At 42.8% G+C, this 21,934-nt stretch overlaps 1 protein-coding gene across 3 annotated transcripts in view; it reads left to right on the forward strand.

Annotated features, from left to right (window-relative positions):
- Window positions 1-14,109, forward strand: part of KY (kyphoscoliosis peptidase) — a 38,856-nt gene extending 24,747 nt beyond the window's left edge. For 2 of the 3 annotated variants that reach the window (XM_044292379.1, XM_044292380.1), the window contains 3 exons: window positions 2,621-2,809; window positions 6,145-6,335; window positions 9,852-14,109. In XM_044292379.1, the coding sequence (XP_044148314.1) occupies window positions 2,621-2,809; window positions 6,145-6,335; window positions 9,852-12,259 (2,788 nt within the window). In that variant the 3' untranslated portion in view covers window positions 12,260-14,109. The remainder of the gene's footprint in view (window positions 1-2,620; window positions 2,810-6,144; window positions 6,336-9,851) is intronic. The other variant, XM_044292381.1, reaches the window with a different exon arrangement.
- The last annotated feature ends 7,825 nt before the right edge of the window (window positions 14,110-21,934 follow it).

The following is a 21,934-nucleotide window of genomic DNA, read 5'->3' on the forward strand; positions in this document are numbered from 1 at the left end:
GTTGTGGATCAACATCTGAAAAACTGCATATAGACTGAAAGAGGAGAATCAGCTTCAATCTTTAAAACGGTCAAAGCGGAGTGATGCACTGCCAGAGAGCAAATAAAAAAATATATATATATCTAAAGGTATTAATATATATTTATTTATTTTATGCACTTATATAGCGCTACAATATTCCGCAGCGCTTTACAGACATTAACATCCAACTGTCCCCAATGGGGCTCACAATCTAAGGTCCCTATCAGTATGCCTTTGGAGTGTGGGAGGAAACGGGAGTACCCAGAGGAAACCCACGCAAACACGGGGAGAACATACAAACTCTATGCAGATGTTGTCCTTGGTCAGATGCGAACCTAGGACTCCAGTGCTGCAAGGCACCAGTGCTAACCACTGAGCCACCGTGCTACCCATATATATATATATATATATATATATATATGTTGCAGTGTATGTACATAAGGAATAACACTATTTCTGGCCATTATATCACTTGTATCTGGCATTTTTAGCAGTTTTCCTCTGTACTTGCTGAATATCTAGTCTGCAGTTCTCCCAGACATGGTGGAGAAGACTAGCTGCTATCCACTGCACACACACAAAGTAGAGGAGAATCTGCTTCTTAACAGTCTCAGAAGTACTGACCAGTATTGTTGTGAATAAGGCACTTGTGCTGAGAATAACCTTCCTATGTAATTGCACAGTCTTTTTGTGCAGAGATGATCCATCCTCGAAAGGAATAAGGCATTTTTTCAAAGGGAAAAACAATTAGCAAACAACTAGACATTTGTCACTGATAAAACACAATACACAGTTTATTGTGGTTGCTTGTACTATTGATTTATACAAAGTTGTGTAAAATTTTAGTGACCATTTAAAAACTCATTTGCATGTGCCTTTAATGTCTCACTTCTACGTAACAATGCAATGGGTCTTCTAAAGAAAGGCATTCTTTTGAATAGCAGGGTCAGCCCTACCAGGCATTATGCCTGGTTTAAGAGGGCTTATCCTGCTGACAGATGCTTGTTAAAGCAGCAAAATAGCACAGGTGGAACATCATTAGTGTTCACCCATGTGGTTTCACCCAACTCGAGTTTCGCTTCACCTGGCTTCTTCCTGGACTTGGCCAAAGTTATCATCTTCTATAATCTATCCTGATCTTGCTCCTTATGTGCATACATCTTGCAATACATTATTTAGACATTATTTATGTATACACAAGATATAAGAGCACATCTACACATGCAAAGATACTGGCCGAGTCTCCAACCAAGGTTTCTATTCATTTTATTAACGATAATGATTATTCAATTACGTTACATAGTTTATTAGACCAGAAATCTCTGCCATGTGTGAAGGTACCCTAACTATGACTATACAAATAATGGTGCAGCTTTAGCATCTAAAAACTAATTTATATCACTCCAATGACTATATTAAAGACTATGAAAAGGTGCGATTCACAGTACCTAAGAGCAGGGAGTTATTACAAATTGTTTTGGAATTTATGTAATGTCATTTTATGCGTTGTATCCCCAGTATGGTAATGTATGGGATTGATGGAGTTAACTCTGGCATAGCCCCAGGGAAGCTGAGATGTGGACTGTTAGCACCACCCCTAGCTCAGTTTAGTCTAGTCATTAGAGTTGATATACCTTTAGATATTACATTTTTACTTTCTATTGAGACTATTTATCAGATTGGAGCCACGTAGGACTCTTCACATTGGGAATATGGATAGGTAATAACAGGAAATATACCGTGGCCTCAAAAACTGGACACACAAAAATAAGTTAGCTTGTGTTTCAATCAGGGCTTCTGTCACTAGTTTATGTTGCCCTCAGATAGGTTAGCATAAAACTGGCCCCATATTTCTTTTAGTGTCACAATCCCTAGAATCCAGTAGAAACTGCCCAGTACCATGTCTAGTGATTTAGCTTCCCAGTCTCAGAGATCTTCTGAAGTGTGGTCACCATGTCATCATCTAAGGCAGATATATGCTCAGAGGGCAAGTATTATAGAATTTGGCAGGGTTGATTTCTTTATAAGTAAGTAAAAACTAAAGGTAATATCCAGTTTATTGCAATAATCTGGTTGTACAATTTAGTGGGTAACTGAGGCATTCCTTTCCAAACTGTAGCTTCATTGACCAACACATGTAGTCAGGGTTCCAGCCACACACAGATACTGAAGATACCTGTTAATCTCAAAAGCTTCTAAAAAGAGTCAATGTCATCATCAACAACATTATCCTTCTTACTGAGGTTTTTTGGAATAATTGAGAACACATACATACTCTGATATCTGAGTGATAAAAGTATTTTATTATCACAAAAAGCAACAAATACCTAACACATTTACAAAATAACAATGAAGAAGGCTGCACCCGAGTGCAGAAATGTAGTTTTATTATGTGAATAAAACTATACTTCTACACTTGAGTAATGCCTTCTTTGTTGTTTTTGTGGACTGTTGAGAGTTTAGATCTGATCTCCCTGGAGTTTAGATCTGATCTCCCTTTTCTTCAGTTTGTCCTTTTTTTTGTATTTGAATCTTTTCACAGTGCTGCTTCAAATGCTGCTTGTTAACACAATTACATATCTTTTCATCTTACCTCTAGACTTGCTGGCATAAAGTGCCTAAAAATTGGTGGCTACTCAAAGGGCCACTGCTATGATTTGGGCCAGACATTCTCGGAGGAGACAAACCATGCCTGGAATTCGGTTTATCTGAACAAGAAATGGCATCTTCTAGACTCTACATGGGGAGCTGGACTTGCAGACAGCAGCAGTAGTAAGTTTAACTTTCGGTAAGTAGGAATACATTTCATATTCTATCATTTGTTATAGGCATCTTGATAAAAATCTTTATAAAGCATCTTCATCAGCTTAATATGAAGTCAAAACAATAGAGTAGAAATAACCCTGTTAGGGCATATGAACTTTACAAACTGGAGAGTTATAAGCAAGTGTCTCTTGCTTTGGGAGACTTAAAGCGTACTTGAGTTTTCAAAAAACAGCTGTGCTACTTTGTACAATCATAACTGTTAGGATGCAGGTCTTTTTTGGGCTTCTCTAAAGTATTTTTCAGCCATTTTATTCCCTGTTTAAGCTGCCCAGCTAGATGCATTTCTCTTACAAGCAGGAGGGGTGTCACCCTTCTGTTTAATCTGCCAGCACTGTACTGCTGTGACATCCTTTCTCTTACTTCCCATTATGTTTGTTTTCAGCTTCAGAGCTCACAGAACAGATAAGGAAGGGGGGATCACACTTGCAAACACACAGGACACTCTCCTGTAATCTCCAAAAGCAGTATACAAGCATTTCTTTTTTCAGGCATAGGATCACAGCTAGCTCTGACATGCCCCCATTTTATATGAGATGTATTCTGTATCTCTGTTACTAGAGCAAATTAGGTGGAAGTGCGATCCCTAGTGGCTATGTTTTTTAAATTAGGTGATTTTTTCTTTTCCGTCAGACCAGGAGCTGACGGACTCCTTATCTCTTCTCTCAGACCTTATAAACACTCGTCAAAGCTTAATCCTTACCTTACTGATAAGAATGTGGCTTAAATAAGTGTTTATAACCTCTTAGTAATTTAGAGATTAGGGTTATTAGATGATGGCACAAAGTGAAAGTAGGTATGCACACAGACAGAAAAATAGTCAATCCTTTGTGAAAAAACTGCTCAATATTTTTAATAAAGACCAATTGAAAAAATATTTTTATCCCTAAATGAGTAAAATGCAAAAACAATTATCCCAGAAGGTGTACATAGGTTTATTTCACACTTGCGTTAGGCTTGTCCGGCAGCCTGCCAGATCCATAATAACGTTTGCACATGTGTGCTGCCGGATGTCCGCGGGCGTACAAAAACTGCAGCATGCGGTGAATGGGGCCCGGGCAGACTTCCGACATTAGTATGGATCCGTCAGGCTGTTCCCCTGCCAGACAAGCCTAACGCGAGTGTGAAAGAACCCATAGACTTTAAGCCACCCATGTAGTCAGGGGCTTTGCTAGGTCACAGATGTTTTGTCCGGGGCCTCAAATTTACTGACCACTGGATCACTGTGGTGGGACATGGGAGCCAGTTGCTCCCTGTCCCGCCATTCTTTCTTAAAGGCCAGGTCTCAGGCGCCGCAATATATATGTCTTGCCGAGACACAGACTTCAATGTGACTGTCTGAGCCGAGAAGCCGGCAACTCAGGCCTCAGCCCAGAAGAGGCCTATAGCCTGCATTGCAGATAGCAGCAGGAAGTCAGCAAGTATTTTTCCAGTGCAGTGTCCATGAATACAGAATAAGAGCAGATACTGAAATACTTAGGGTACTTTCACACTTGCGGCAGAGGATTCCATCAGGCAGTTCCGTCGCTGCAATCCGGACGCAAACGGATGGCATTTGTCAGACAGATCAGCATCCGGCAAATGCATTGCAATACCGGATCCGTCTCTCCAGTGTCATCAGGAAAAACTGATCCGGTATTAATTTTTTTTTTGCATTTTTAAAAGTCTGCGCATGTGCAGACCGAAAAGCCGGATCCGTTTTGCCGGAACACTTAATGCCGGATCCGGCACTAATATATTTTAATGTAAATTAATGCCGGCATTCCGGCAAGTGTTCAGTATTTTTGGCCGGAGAGAAAATTTCTGCATGCTGCGGTATTTTCTCCGTCCAAAAAACTTAAAAGGGACTGAACTGATTCAGAACGCATTAGGATAAAACTGATCATCTTTTTTCCGGTATTGAGCTCCTGTGACGGAACTCAATAACGGAAAACAAAAACGCTAGTGTGAAAGTACCCTAACACACATACTTATAATACTTATATGTATAAGCACTACACAGCACTGCTACTCAAGACAAGTATACTGGGTGTAATTCTCAGTATCTGCACATACATATACACATATGCACACCACTTCTCTTCCTTTATATACTTATGGGCCAGGGACGTAACTACCATAGCGGCAGACCATGCGACTGCTATGGGGCCCAGGGCAGGAGGGGGCCCAGTTGGGATCATCTCCTCTTCTACTGTGGGTGAAAATTTGGTCAGTACTCTACCCTCTATAGCAGGGTTTCTCAACTCCGGTCCTCAGGACCCACCTACCAGTCGTGTTTTCAGGATTTCCTTAGTATTGAGCAGGTGATATAATTAATGTCCATGCTTCAGGACTTACCGCAGGTATTCATTCTGTGGGATATTGTCAAATCCTGACCGGTAAGTGGGCCCTGAGGACCGGAGTTGAGAAACCCTGCTCTAAGGAACAACTTTTAGCAAATTAAGCAGTGGAAAAATGGCCCAAGGGTCATTGAGAAGGGTTTAAGCAGAAACCCTTTTGTCCTGTGTGGGGGGTCTGGTTTGATCCTTGCTATGAGGCCCTTACTTTTCTATGTACGCCACTGATACAGGCTGATGCAGTCAGAGACCTTTGGACTCAAAGACCTTTGAGATGATCAATCATGAGAAATGTACACATCATCAATCCCAAAGGTCCTTTACCTTCACATTAAATTATCTAAAAAGTCATTCAGACTCTCCTACACACTTCTATGTCTAGCAGGTCATTATATATCACAATTTTGTCATGGTTTTTGCTGCAAATTGCGGCAATAACAGCAATAAAACGGTGATGTAAAATAATCCCTAAAGACACAAATGTGTTCAGGGGTGTGCATAAGTGGGGGCTAAATTGACGCCCCTTGAAGTTCTAGTCACAGTCTCACGCTTTACTGGAATTCTGCCTGTTCTAGGCGATTTTGGATATCTTCTAGCTCCCCACCTTGTTGAGGAGATACTTTTATTCTTAATTTGCTTCTAGAAACACTAAAACCAAACTCTGCCACATTTCTTTCCCATGCTGATGTCTAAACAACTGAAAATAGGACCCAGAGTATGCGACTGGCCAACTACCGTAGATATTTGCATTAAAAGACGTAAGTGCAGGTGTACCTAGCTCTGTTCTAAGCAAGGTAGCATCTGATATATAAGGAACACTGGGGAAAAGAGTTTGTAAGCAAAGGAAGGCAGCAACATCGTGTCCTTCACTTTGTTTTTAAAATTAGACTATGAAAAAATATTCTTTAAAAGCTGGGGTTACCACAATGTCTTGAAATTAATTTTTATTTTATTTTTGGTGCAGGTACAATGAATTTTATTTTCTGACGCATCCAGCCTTATTCATTGAAGAGCATTTTCCTGATAACCAGAACTGGCAACTATTACAAGTTCCCCTTTCACTCAAACAGTTTGAAGGGAATTTATGTCACAAGAGCAGCTTCTACAACGCCGGGCTGAAAGCATCATATCCAGAGACTCTCCAGGTAGAAACAGGTATAACAAGCCAAATAAACACATTCATGGGGATTGTCTCTTAGGGTACGACCACACAGTCAGGTTTCTGCATGCAGTTTTGGAAGCCAAAATAAGGAGTGGATCATAAAAGGAGAGAAAGTATAAAGGACACAGACGACTTCTCCTGGTTTTGGTTTCCAAAACATGCAGAAACCTGACTGCGTAGCCTAACCCTCTTCCATATTTAGAAGCTTGGTTTGATGTCTTAAGAAGACACTTTACAAAAGTTGTAAGCCAGTATTTTTGTGTACAAAATTCCCAATTGTCTGCATTTTGCACAAAAATCTGTGACTTTTTACAATTCTCAATCGCTCTCGCTCTGTTTTATTTTAAGTGGTTGAAGCTTAGAGGAAGCAGCAGACCACTGTAGCCTGAAACATTTATAACAATTTACACCATAAAATTTGCGCAAATGATAACTGAAATCTACCTCAACTTATAGCTGGAGTAGACTTCAGTTTGTGGACTGCACAAGATGTAACAGAGGTGCACCTCTTTTGCCACATATTACTCTGGTGGACTTTACACTAAGGCTGCATTCACATCTCTGCTAAAGATGATCCGGCATAAATGTTGGCTGTCAGCCAGACAAAAATTTGTCCCGCCGAAACTCAGCATTTATGGTGGAAAGCGGACAGATCACAGCCAAATCCCATTATAGTCAATAGGGATCCGGCTGTGATCTGTTGAATCCAGCAATGCCGGATCTGATAAGCGCCGACAGGCTGTTCTGTGCTGGAACAGCCTGTTGGAAACATTCACTGGAAATTTGAACGTGGCCTAAGGCTTGCACATGAAATGCAATTCTTTAGTAAATGTGTCCCATTATAGTATACAGTGAGGAACAGAAGTATTTGAACACCCTGCAATTTAGCAAGTTCTCCCACTTAGAAATCATGGAGGGGTCTGAAATTCAAATTTTGTAAGTGCATTCCCACTCTGAGAGACAGAATAAAAAAAAAAAATCTGGAAATCACATTGTATGATTTTTAAAGAATGTATTTGTCTTGCACTGCTGAACATTAGTATTTGAACACCTGAGAAAATCTGTGTTAATATTTTGTACATAAACCTTTGTTTGAAATTACAGAGGTCAAACGTTTCCTTTAGTTCTTGACCAGGTTTGCACACACTGCAACAGGGATTTTGGTGCACTCCTCCACACAGATCTACTCTAGATCTGTCAGGTTTCGGGGGCTGTCACTGAGCAACACCGAGTTTCAGCTCCCTCCAAAGATGTTCTATTGGATTTAGGTCTGGAGACTGGCTAGGCCACTCCAGAACCTTGATATGCTTCTTACGGAGCCACTCCTTGGTTATCCCGCCTGTGTGCTTCGGGTCGTTGTCATGTTGGAAGACCCAGCCACGACCCATCTTCAATGCTCTGACTGAGGGAAGGAGGTTGTTGCTCAAAATCTCATAATAAATGGCCCCATTCATCCTCTCCTTAATACAGTGCAGTCGTCCTGTCCCATTTGCAGAAAAGCACCCCCAAAGCATGATGTTACCACTCTCATGCTTTACAGTAGGGATGGTGTTCTTGGGATGCAACTCATCCTTCTTTTTCCTCCAAACACAACAAGTGAAGTTTAGACCAAAAAGTTCTACTTTGGTCTCATCTGACCACATTACTTTCTCCCATGCCTCCTCTGGATCATCTAGATGGTCATTGGCAAACTTCAGACAGGCCTGGACATGTGATGACTTGAGCAGGGGAACCTTCTGTGCAATGCATGATTTGAAACCATGACGGCGTAGTGTTCTACCGACAGTGACCTTTGAAACTGTGGTCCCAGCTCTCTTCATGTCTGTAACGGAATTCCTAGCACCCCGACCGGGTACCTCCGTCGATAGATGCTCCTAGTGCTTTCCGAGGACTCCAAGCACTCCACTTGACACCGTATGCCCTGCAGACCCCACGAACCGCCGCAGCTTGGTTGGGGTCTCACCGTCCTCCACCCACGCTGGACCTACGACAAGGCTCCAGGCTCCAGTGGGTGAACCTCTCTTACAGCCAGAGAGCAGGAACAGCTCTTACAAGAGCTAGTAGTTATGCCAGGGGAGTATAGCAAATCGTCAGCGTATAGCAATCCCCCAGTTTGATCAGTTATCCAAACACCAGTCTCAACATGATGAAGGATAAAACAGGAACACTTTATTGAGGGCTACCCGCCCGTATTTATGCAGGTCCCCATCTGGTGGCCACGCCCTTAGGGGAATAGAATGGAGACTGCGACACAGGACAGATATGCAGAAATTCAGGATACACAGACACAACACATCCCCACAATGCATCATGGTTTCCTCCTCTCTGCCTGGCGACACCCGAGGAGCAATCCAATTATGTCTCAGGACAAAGGGAAAACACCAATACACACGTGGAGACAACAGGACAGGAATCACCACCCAAACACACAATGTCACACCCCCACAGCAAACACAGACATTTAACATATCCCCAGATAGCTCAAGTCTGAGTGCATATCATTAGGTGAATGGCACTCAGAATACACGAATACAATAATATTAGCTATCTGGGTGCCCTCACATAACATACAATTTAACCGAACGCATAATAACATAAAACACAATTCCAAAGACAGATTTAAGCTGTGCGGCCGGTCTGTTTTCTTTAAAGTTAGTATGGGCCATAATCCTGAGGCAAGAGGCAAGCAACCAGCCCCCTCCAAAACACCGTGGCGAGGTTGGTTTCGTCACAATGTCATTGACCAGCTTCTCCCTTGTAGTTCTGGGCTGATTTCTCACCTTTCTTATGATCAGTGATACCCCATGAGGTGAGATCTTGCATAGAGCCCCATTCCGAGGGAGACTGACAGTCGTCTTTAGCCTCCTCCATTTTCTAACAATCGCTCGAACAGTTGATCTATTGTCACCAAGCTTCTTGGCAATTGCTCCTTAGCCCTTTCCAGCCTTGTAGAGGTCCACAATTTTGACTCTGGTGTCATTTGACAGCTCTTTGGTCTTGCCCATGGTAGTAGTTGGCAGCTGACTGACTGTGGGGTGGACAGGGGTCTTTAAAGAGCTCAGACAGGTGCTACTAAGTTAGATTAATAAGTGGAATAGAGGTAGACATTTTAAAGGCACAGTAACAGGTCTTTGAGAAGCAGAATTTTTGCTGTTTCTCAGATGTTCAAATATTTATGTTCAGTAGTGCAAGACAAATAAATTCTTTAAAAATCATACAATGTGATTTCCAGTTTTATTTTATTTATTCTGTCTCTCAGAGGGGGAATGCACCTACAATGTGAATTTCAGACCCCTCCATGATTTTTAAGTGGGAGAACTTGCAAAATCGCAGGGTGTTCAAATACTTCTGTTCCTCACTGTATAGGATTCTTTCTTTATAAAAAATTTAACGTAGGACTAGTGAATAGATATAAAATTACATTATTGGTAGCCAAGTTGCTACAAATTGTAAAATAAAATGACCTGTACATAAATGTGACCAGTGATCCTATTTTCAATCTCTTACAGTTAACGGGAAGGCCGCATTTTCCATTGAGGGAAATTTCCCTGTTCTTTTTTCCTTCACCCTAAATAAAAAGGAGAAGCCTGGTCTCCTAACCCTAACTAAACATGGAATGCAGCTCGAGGTGTATCCACAAGCAACTGGCAGACACCGACTGGAAATTTATACCAAACCTTATGACAGCCCAAAGGAAACATATGAAAGTATTGTTGAATATATAATCTGCTGCAGATCTGTAGATCCTGTATTCAAGATCCCTAAGGAGTTAGATGTTGTGGTTGGCCCAAGTTGGCTGACAGACAAGAAGGGGTTTCTGCAGCTTACATGCCCTGACCCAGTGATTAACACTCCAGATGGTCGCTGTACTATCGGTTTCACATTAGCCAAAAGAAATGTTGTAATAGCAACTTTACATGGTGATCTCATCAAACCTGGGGATGAGAGGAGATATGTCTTGCAAACCCTCCGAGGCAACAGAGTGGAGTTTAAAATCCATTTACCCCAACAGGGCCACTACGCCTTAAAAATACACAGTTCTACTGGCCAAGGAAAGTTTGAGTGCTTTTGTAATTACCTTATAGTATGTACAAACCCGGATGTGGCATGGCCACCCTTCCCCAAACAGCTGCAAAACCCAGTTGGGCCAACTGCCCTAATGGAAAAGAAAGGTCTTCTGCAACCATCTTGTCGTGAGCCTATTATTTATTCTTCAAATGGACATTCAAGTATTTCATTTACTTTAAAGGATAATATTAAATTTCTTACAGCACTCCTAAGTGACAATGAATCTCTAAATGATTGTGGAGGGAAGCGCTATGTGACACAAGTGCAAAGGGGACAACACTTAGAACTACAAGCCCGCCTACCTCAAACAGGATCTTATGTTCTTCAGATATTTGCTGACAGCAAATCCTCTTCCACCAACTTTGAATATATCTGTAATTACTTGATTTGCTGTTCAGGTATAGATTCCTCCAGCATTGAAGCACCTCTTATACCGCAGATTCCAGTGGGTTCTAGCAATACAACAGATAAGAAAGGTTTCATCCAGCCATCACAGTTGGGACAAGTGATTAGTAGCCAAGATGGACGTTGCTCTTTAAATTTTTCACTGGACAAGGATATGAGCTGTTTAGCTACCTTACACTCAGATGATAACAAGTGGAATAGCCAAATGGAAAGAAGATACATTCTGCAAACTCAGAAACAGCGCCTGGTTGAATTTTACATCCAGCTCCCCAAAAGTGGTTCATATGAATTAAGAGTCTATGCAGATAACAAATTTCAGCCTGGAAATTATGAACTTGTATGTAGTTATCTCATATCATGTTCAAACCTAAAGGTGGCATGGCCACCATTCCCTGACATACTGCAAAACCCTGTGGGGCCTACACCATTATCAGAGAAAAAAGGCCTTTTGAAACCATCCCAAACAGAGCCAATCATCCACACAAATGATGGACGGTGCTCTCTATCATTCACACTCAAGAAAGAGATGAGTATTTTTGCCAGACTACAGTCGGTAGATGTGCTATTGACTGAAGAAGGTGAAAGGAGACATGTCCTACAAGTCCAGAGACAGAACAGAGTGGAATTTCACATCCAGCTGCCACAAGCAGGAATGTATGTTCTGAAGATTTACGCCGAGTCTGAGCAGGGCAGTTTTAAGTTTGCCTGTAATTATCTAATTTCTTGTGTTAACACTCAAGTAAAATGGCCTTTGCTGCCTCTCGATTTATGTAATCCTGTTGGGCCCAGTTACCTCTCCGATAAAAAAGGACTTCTTCGTCCATCTCATCTGGAACCAACAATTCAAACAGACGATGGCCGCTGCTGTGTGAGTTTTGCTTTGGATGAAAAGATTGAAGTTGTTGCTACCCTCCACTCTGACGACATTGCATCGGAGGAAGCAAGAAGAAGATACATTTTCCAAGTGGAGAAAGAAGGTCGGGTTGAGTTTGACATCCAACTTCCTAAAGCCGGTAACTATGTGCTGAAGGTCTGCACCAAGAAGAAGACAGACCTAAGCAATGTTTACGACTATACCTGCAATTACCTCTTATGTTGCTCCAATACAAAAATACGATGGCCATTTTTTCCAATGAGATACAGTGCTTGGAATGTGAATTATGAACTGCTGGAGCCACGGACTGGTATCCTGCCAACCAACAGTGAGGTACAGTTCAGAATTAAGGCCAAAGGATTGGCAGCAGTGGTCGTCAAAGGCAAGAACTTTTGGCCTCTGACGTTAAGTCGAGATGGATTTTGGGAAGGAGTGTGTAGCACAGCCGGAAGCAAGGACATCCAAGTGCTAGTGACAAATAATCTGAACAAGAATTATGCTCTAGTGCTTAGTTATCAGGTGAAGGGAGTAGTCCATCAGCGTTTAATAGACAGCTCATATTCCTCTTAGCTTTGCAAGTCAGAAACTCCCTTCCAATGCTCCAGCTCCCTTACAATATGAATCATCTTAATGAGAACACTTGTCAGAGGTGCTAAAACCAGATACGGATGATCAGCTACAGTGAAAGCTTTTTCGTGTGTCATATTAATGCACTCCATCCTGATTTCAGCTCCCAGTGAAAGCTACATTACTGGGATTATCTTAGAACGCTTTGTTTTTAGCAGCCCACATTTTCCAGGTGCAATCAACAGGAATATTTGATAAGCAGACGTTTATCCTGATGAGACTGTATATATTATCATTTGTCTACCATTAGTGCTTTGTGTGTGAATGACTGGGTAATAGTACCGCAGAACGAATGGTTTCATCGCACCACTGTGAACTGCAATGTGTAGTCAGCGCAATGCATCTTAAAACTGTATAGGAACCGAAACAGTGTTTACTATAACATATATAGACTTGTGATATGGCTGGTTTTCATGAAAGGTATAATACTTTGTCTTACCCTTAGCATAGAGAACTCTCATTTTTTACAGGCAGCTTACTGACCCCTCATCTCTATAACATCCGTCTTCCAACTGAACTCATGCTACCCCAACAGTGTCACAGTGCCCAAGAGATTTTTAAAGAACCATTTAGTTCAACAAAAATACATATACTGCATCTAAAATCATTACTTACTGTTAGTAATTACAAGCATTTAAAGGGTATGTTCACTAACATTTACAGCATAGGTGACACATGTAAGATCACTGGGAGTTCCAGTGCTGGAACCCTCACTGATCACTAGTAGTGATGAGAAAATCAAAGTATTCGAAGTGGACTTTGATCCGAATTTCAGGGAAAATTTGATTCACGGCGAAGCCGAATTTCCTTGTGCTTCGTGGTAATAAATCAATTTTATCAGAAGTAGCGGTAAAAAAAAAAAATCATACTCACCTCATACATTTGAGCACGAAGAGGCCGGCACGGCCATCTTCATGGAAGATCCTGTGTAAAATCTTGTATGATGTCACCATGCTGGCCAGCCTGATGACGTCATCCTGTGCAGTGCGGCGTTTTAGCGCTCAAATGGATAAGGTGAGTATTATTTTTTTTATCACCGATTAGGCCCTGAAAGCCCTATTTTTTTTTTCTCTCACATGCTGCTAATAGCGATGAATGCAGCATCCAAGGGATTCAATGAAAGGGAGCAGCGCAATCGCCACTCCCCGTCATTGCGCACGCTACTCAAAGTAATTTGTCACATAGCTAATTTATTTGTGAACTTTGGCGAAGCAGCCGAATCGAAGCTTTTTAAACTTCACTCATCTCTAATTACTAGTACACAGATCCCGAATTCGCTTTTTCTCCGCAGTGAGGAGGCATGTGAATGGCACAGATGATCATACACAGCCTCTTCATTCAAAGTATATAGGACTGCAAGGCTAAGTGGACATCTGTGGCGGAGGTTCCGGTAGAAGCCTCCATTGCAGATTCTGGCAAAAAAGGATGAAACGTTGCTGGGGTATTTTGTCCAATATAATGGCCGTATTCACACCGGAAACATAAAGGACCCCATTATAGGGAATGGGATCTGTTTGGAACCAGCAGTGTCCGGCATATACCAGATCTGGTGCTTTGGTAATCTGATCGCAGATGTGCATTTAGCCTAAATCCTGTAGGCACTAAATGGAGAGGCAGCACATGTGATCACCCGCTGCTCTATAAGGCCCCTTGCAGACGAGCGTGAGAGGAATAGGTACGGATGCATTGCGGATGCGTTCAGTAAAAAATTTGAGATTTCGCAAGCAAGTTCATTCAGTTTTGTATGCGATTGCATTCAGTTCAGTTTTTTTCACGCGGGGGCAATGCGGTTTAATGCATTTTGCACGCGCGTGATAAAAAACTGAAAGTTCACAAACAACATCTCTTAGCAACCATCAGTAAAAAACACATCGCATCCGCACTTGCTTGCGGATGCGATTTTCATGCAGCCCCAATTCACTTCTATGGGGCCAGCGTTGCTTGAAAATCGCAGAATATGGAACATGCTGCGATTTTTACACAAGGCACAAGTGATGCGTGAAAAACAACGCTCATGTACACAGACCCATTGAAATGAATGAGTCCGGGTTCAGTGCAGGCGCTATGCGTTCGCATCACGCATTGCACCCGCGGAGAAATACTCGCTCGTCTGCAAGTAACCTAAGGTTACCTACACATGAGTACGGGTTTCAAAACTGTTTCTGCTGGATTTTCTACAGATTTCACCCTTACATTGAAAAGGGAGAAAGCCGCACACACAAAAAAAAAAAACGCAAAAAAAATTTACATTCTGCAATTAAAAAATCTGCACAGGTCAGTTTTCGCATAAAAAAAGCAGTGCGTGTGAAATTTGTCTCATTCACTTTGCTGGTATTATATTACACTGCTGTTTTTCCGCACCAGAATCCGTGCAGAACGTGTGCAGGTACCCTTAAATTTCCTCTGTCTGTGCACTCAGGATTCCCATTCTAGTGATGGCCTTTTGTGGATCGGTAATAAATAAAATGTTCTTCATGGCAATACCCCTTTGAAGCATACCTCCAGCAATCAAAGGCTTTGGAGACCTTTGGAACCAATTTTTATTACAGATTGAGATGTATTTAGGGCTAATAAACATTTTTGTAATAGGTTTTTAATATAAATTTTGCACCGTTTGGCTTCTGCAGCTTTCTGTATGTAACAGCTGCAGAAATCGAAGCTGATTTATGCCCAAATCAAAGTTCAGCCTTGATTTGGGCACAAATCAGGTTAGAAGAGAGCTTAGCAGAGGCTAAAGGGGTGCCAGAGAACATTATCAGTCACCCAGTGTGACAGATTTATCACACAGCTTTCTGCAGCCGCTGTATGGCGTGAAACAGGAGCAGCAGAAACCAAACAGTGCAAAATTTTAAATAAAAACCCTTTTACAAAAATGTTTATTAACTCAAAATACATGTAAATCGATAATAAAAGAAAACTGTCTCAGAAGGTAAACTACTGCAGCCAATTAGTTTCTTCCTGGGGGGAGACAGACAAAGATAGAGAATGGCAGAAATAAATATAAAAAACCTTGAATATTTTTCCCAAACAGGGAGGAATTACCATTATCCACAGGATATGCCATGAACATTAGATAGGTGTGTATCCCAGAACAGGGACATACACTTATCTCAAGAACGGAGCCCAGTGTCATACAGCTTTGAATAGATAGGTGGCCATACATGCACAACCCTCTCCATTCACTTCATGGGAGTTCCAAAAATAATCCTGTGGGCTTAGTATGTTGGAACTCCCATAGAAGTAAATGTGCAGCCACCTCCCCACGCACACTGGCGGAACATGGGACTACCTTCTAGAGACAAGTATATGATCTAAAGGCGGGACCGACACCTATGGAACATTTATGGCATATGCAAAGGATAGGATTACTCCTTTAAATGTAGAATTTTACATCAATGGTACATAATATGAAATACATGGACACAAAGACTAACCCTGTTGTCCATGTGCCCGATATGGAAATCCGATGATTGGTGAGTCATTAACAAACAACGTCTCTCACGGACTAAAGGCCTCAAATGGCATTCAACAATACTGTTTTCCCCCACAGGGGTATAGCACAAAACCTATATAGCACAACAGCAGGTCTATAATGCCCATTATAATTTCATGGACATGTTGATCATGATGTAAATGAAGAGCAAAACTGTTTGGAGACACTTACATGTTAAAATAAAACCATAGTCAATGTGTAGAAAAAGACATCTAAGGGGTTATCCAATAGTACAAATACCCCCACATAATGCCCGGGTCCCTCCTATAGAAGATACCTAACCAGTCCCCAGCACCCACGTCCCTCTCGATCCCTGCACGGCCACCACTGCATCTCCTCATTGCGCGCATAAAAACATCCGGCAACGGGGGGAGCAGCCAATCGCAGGCTATCATGGTGACCAGCCTCCCTAGCATCGCTGGTGACACTAAGGAGGCTGGTCACCATCTCAGCCTGCTACTGGCTGCTCCTCCCCCGTCGCCGGATATTTTGATTTGTGAGACAAGGAGATGCAGAGTTGGCCGTGCGGAGATCCGGAGGGACGCGGATGCTGGGGAACAGGTAAGTATTGTCTACAGGAGGAAGGGGCCCGGGCATTGTGGGAGGTATTTGTATTATTGGATAACCCACCTTTTGGAAACTATTATACTTAGTGTAGCAAGCTTTTGTCTAATTTACTTCTAACAAATAAATTGTACTTAATGGCCGTTATTTCTGGAAATGAAATAAAAATAAAAATAAAAAGTGGTGGTGTGTGAATTTTGTACAATGCAGTGTATGATGAATCAGAGGTGTTTTAACCACAACACAAAATGTTCTCAGTGCAGTCCTCATTTATTTTATCCCAGAAGCAAGGAGGATGCTGGATTTCAGTTTTAGAGAACGACCATACACAGGAGCCTGTCAATCACCACTCCTACATGCCAGGACTCACAGAAACCCCAAGAGTCCTGCTTTCCCTGCCCAAATATTGAGTTTATTTTGTACCAGTATGTATACAAGGAGAACTCTAGCTGTGTGCACAGTGGAGGCAGAAATCACAGACTCTCTCTAGGAGTACAGGCTGCATTTAAATAGTATTTTATATAAATATTGAGTAAGTTAGTATAAAATACCTGACAGATCCAGTTTAACTTACTACTTTGTAGCATTTATACAGGCTAATGGAATATAAGCAAACATGAGCCAATGCTAGTAATCTGTTCACAATGCTTTCATGTGAAAACAAAAGTATAACTGCCAACAACTGGAATCATGAAGCAGTTTTCCTTTTATATATTACTTGTTGTTGCTGATGCCACAGGATTTGATTCACAAGTGTTCAAGTGATGTCATAGGTTTCTAGTGAAAAGATTAAACAAAAGATATAGTCTTAGATGAAGCATTAACCCAAGGATGTATTTCATACATACTCGCAAGGTGGCACTTCAGTAGTCACTGACATATGAGATACGTCCTTGCTACAAATGGCTCTAGAGATATGAGACAGGTCTTGTTTGAAAGCTGAAAAGTTTTAAGTGGGAACTGCCTATACCTGCAGCTTTCACTACCAACCCGGTTTCTACAGTTAACATGTTATCTTCAGATATATTACAACTGGCAAACCCAGTGTTGTTTTAAAGCTTACATTCTCAGCTTTAAAACAAGACCTGGCTCATATATCTAGCTATTATTCAGCCTGAAATAGAGCAGGTTTAAGTAGTCCTCTCCCCTTCAGCCAACTGTAAGCTCAGAGGAGGGGGCAAGCGGAGAACCTGCTGACAGGGTGGAAGAGAGGCATAGATCTTTCTCTTCTTGTAAAATTAGGCATGGGGCGAGGGGTAACATGGATATCTGTGCACTGTCTTATAGAGATCGCCTTGGCGTGCGGCAGACGGGCTCAAATGATTTTGTACAAAATGTATTTGCTAAGCATCTCTAAGTTATTAGCATAGCATTTGCAATGTAATATACTTTTGTACTCTACTATTGGTCTGTAGAGTGCTGTTGCACCATGTGTTTGTCAGATGGATATCTGTGCATGTTATGACCCTGCCCCCACCATATCAGAGAACATACTTGCTCAGATGTATTTTTTTTTTTCAGAAAAGGAGTGAGAAGATGAGTGATTACTAGTGTTGATCGAGCATGCTCGGCTGAACACTAGTTAGGCTTGAGGATCTCGATGCTCGGCACATGACGGTACTTGGCCGAGTACCACATGTTCTCAAGCGCAATGCTCGAGTCTCCTCCCCGCACGTTTGTTGGCTACTGGTATTACAGTGATTGGCTGGCCAGAACATGTCAGGACACTTGTTCGGCTCAGTCTTAGTCAGGGAGAGCTGAGCATAGGAAGGGAAAGACAGAGTAGGGAGTGTTATTGGAAGATTTTTATTACAAAAACTTTTAGAGACGCAAAAGTCCTTTTAAGGACTATTGTGTGTGACAGCAGCAATATCTGTTTGTAGCGCAACCTGCGCTAAATTGCTCAGTCTTCGGGAGTGCTGTGCATAGGAAGGGACAGACAGTGTAGGGAGTTTTATTGGAAGATTTTTATTAGAACAACTTTTCAGAGACCAAAAAGTCCTTTTAAGGACTATTGTGTGTGACAGCAGCAATATATATTTTTAGGGCATCCTGCCATAAATAGCTTCTAATAGGCCGCTGCGGACAGTTAAATTATCCGCGCCACATCTCCTGTGTAAAGTGTGCGCATCCCTAAAATATCACTGACATCCAGTGTACTTTTTTAATAGAAGGTGTCTGCTGCAGACGGTGAGATTAGCTGCGCCACATCTCCAGTGTGGGCATCCCAAAAAATATCTGTGACATTCAGTGCACTTTTTCAATAGACGGTGTCCGCTGCAGACAGTGAGATTAGCTGCGCCACATCTCCAGTGTAAAGTGTGGGCATCCCAAAAAATATCTGTGACATTCAGTGTACTTTTTCAATAGACGGTGTCCGCTGCAGACAGTGAGATTAGCTGGGCCACATCTCCAGTGTAACGTGTGCGCCTAAAATGTTATCTGTGACATACAGTGTCCTTTTTCGCAGACGCTTTGGACAGTGACATTACCAGTGGTACCTCTCCTGTATAACGTTTTCATCCCAAATACCTGTGACATTCCCTGTAATTTTTTATTAGCCACTGGTGACAGCATTGACATTATCCGCAGGATATCTCCTGTGTGACGTTACCGCATCCCAAATACCTTTAGAAATTTTTTTGCGCATACAATTATTTGAATCTAACGCTACTGTACGTGTGACATACTTTCAAGCACATATCACATTTAAAATGAAGAAGGCAAGCAGTAAGGGACGGGGAAGTGGCCTTGATGCTGATGGTGCACACAGAGGCCGTGGCCCTGGGCGCGTTGAAACTGTGTCTGCTTCCAGAGCACAAGAAAAACATGATACCTAGCTTCATGTCCCAGTTTGCAGGGCGGCGCAGGACAACACTCTCGCGACCAGGTGGTCGGTTGGATTGCAGCAGATAATGCTTTCAGTCGGTTAAGCACCACCCTGTCTTTCACCAAGTCCAGTCTTGATACTCCTTCCCCCCACCATGGAGAGTCTGGTTAAACAAGTGATCCCACACTCGGATATTCCGAGGACCTCTTTTCCTCGCCATTCCTTGATTTGGCCCTCTCACCAAGCATGCTTGAAGAGGGACAGATCTTATGCCGTTTCTCAAGCTCTTGAGCATCCACAGTCACAAGAAGATGACAGTGAGGAACCGCAATTACTGTTTAATAAGGTGGATGATGATGAGACACAGTTGCCAATAACTCAACAGCAATTACAGTCTCAAGAGGTTGAGGAAGAGGATGAGACACAGTTGTCAATCACTGAGGTTGTGGTTAGGTCAACAAGTCCACGGAGCACCCCCTTGCGGAAATCTCCCTTGCCAAGGGGTAGGTGTTCCGCAGTATGGCGCTTTTTTGAGGAAAGTGCGGACGACAAAAGAATTGTAATTTGCCTTACAAAAACTAGCAGGGGCGTGAACACTAGCAACCTCACCACCACCAGCATGATACGCCACATGGCATCCAAGCACCCTAATAGGTGGGCCCAACGCCTGGGTCCACAATCTGTGTCTGCGGGTCACACCACTGCCTCCTTTTCCCCTGTGTTATATGATGGCCAATACCCTGTCCAAGACGCAGGCCCGGATGCCTCCTACCCTGCACCTTCACAAGCACCATCAGCGACCACATCCACTACCCTATCACAGCGCAGTGTACAAATGTCCTTACCCCAGGCATTTGAACACAAGCGCAAATACCCAGCCACCCACCCCCAGGCCATAGCACAAATTGCTGGCCCTGGAAATGTTGCCATTTAGGCTTGTGGACACTGCCTTCCGCAGCCTGATGTTGGCAGCTGTCCCGCATTACGAAGTCTCCAGCCGCCACTATTTTTCAAGGTGTGGCATGCCCACCTTACACCAACATGTGTCCCGTAAAACATAACACGTCCCCTGACCAACACAGTTACTGGGAAGGTCCACTTAACCACGGACACATGGACAAGTACATTCGGCCAGGGAAGCTACATTTCCCTGATGGCACACTGGGTGAATGTTGTGGAGGCGCACCCTGGGATATTACAGGTGTTACCGACGCCAAGGATTGCGTGCCCTACATCGATCTGATTTTCCGCCAACACCTACGTTAGTGGCTCCAACCCCCACTTCTCCTCCTCCTCCACTTCCACCTACGAATTATCCGCGTGCAGCACCATACAGTCATTAGTTGGTAGCTGAAAGCAGTGTAGCACTGCAGTGGGGAAGCGGCAACAAGCTGTGCTGAAGCTGATATGCTTGGGGGACAAACAGCACACCGCCGCAGAGCTGTGGCAGGGGATAAGAGACCAGACTGAGCTGTGGCTCTGACCACTCAACCTAGAACCAGGTTGTGTCTGATAATGGCCGTAACTTGGTGGCGGCTTTGGAGCTCCCCCCACGTTCCACATGTTTGCCAGGCTTTGTGAGCAGCAGAGGGCAGTAGTGGAATACCAGCTCTGCAACATGGTCGTCGCCTTTCCAATCAGCTTCCACTATTCACAAGCGAGGAGTGGGCATGGATGTCTGACCTCTGTGAGGTTTTAAGAAACTTTGAGGAATCAACACAGATGGTGAGCGGCAATAAAGCTATTATCAGCGTAACCATCCCACTTCTGTGTCTACTCAAACACTCGCTGCTCACAATTAAGGACGATGCTTTGCATTTGGAAGAGGTGGAAATTGGGGAAGACATTACACAGGGCGATAGCCAGACCACCCTCAGTTCGTTATCTCAGCGCGAATTGGACGATGATTAATTCCATCTGTTCAGCGTGTGTGGGCAGAATAGAATGAGGAGATTAAAAGTGATCCTCCTGATGACGACAGAGAAGTCTTGCCTGTTGGTACTCTGGCACACATGGCTGAATTCATGTTAGGCTGGCTTTCCTGTGCGTTATACGCATTTTAGACAACACAGATTACTGGTTGTTCACCCTTCTCAACCCCTGCTATAAAGAGAACTTCTCATCTCTCATCTTCCTGGACAGAGGAGCACCCCCTGCCAGGTTATACATCCATCACTCTGATATCATCATGACAAAACCTCATAAAAAGTGCATCTTCCCAGTCTGTGTGGCTCTGCATCGCAGAAAGTCTCACACCTTTAGCCTGGGCCGCGAACTGCAGAAAAAAAGGACAGATTCTTATCACACAGCTAGTTGGTACAAGAAGGTACCTGAAAGTCACCTCCAATCTATACACTTCATATTTTTCCTATATTTCATGGGTTAGGGAAATATGAAAGGAACCATCTCTTCAGAGGTTGTTTGGGTTATTCTAACACACCTTCCTGGAAATCCGCTCTTCAGAGGTTGCTTGGGTTATTCTAACACACCCTCCTGGAAATCCGCAAACAAATCAGAAATTCCCTGAGATATAAGGGTTCTCAGGCACACTGTATTGTCTTACAGTCATATTTGATATCAGATAATTGTCCTGATTATAAATAGGAACTTTATTTCCCAATTTGACCTATGGGTACGGAGAAACTGGTAAAGCAATGATGCTGCCAGATTTTCTCCCTCTCAGGGCAAGGACTGCCCATCTCCCAATTACACAAGGCTGGACTTGTGCGTG

This window comes from Bufo gargarizans, chromosome 4 (genome assembly GCF_014858855.1).
Source record: "Bufo gargarizans isolate SCDJY-AF-19 chromosome 4, ASM1485885v1, whole genome shotgun sequence".
NCBI classification, from domain to species: Eukaryota; Metazoa; Chordata; class Amphibia; order Anura; family Bufonidae; genus Bufo; species Bufo gargarizans.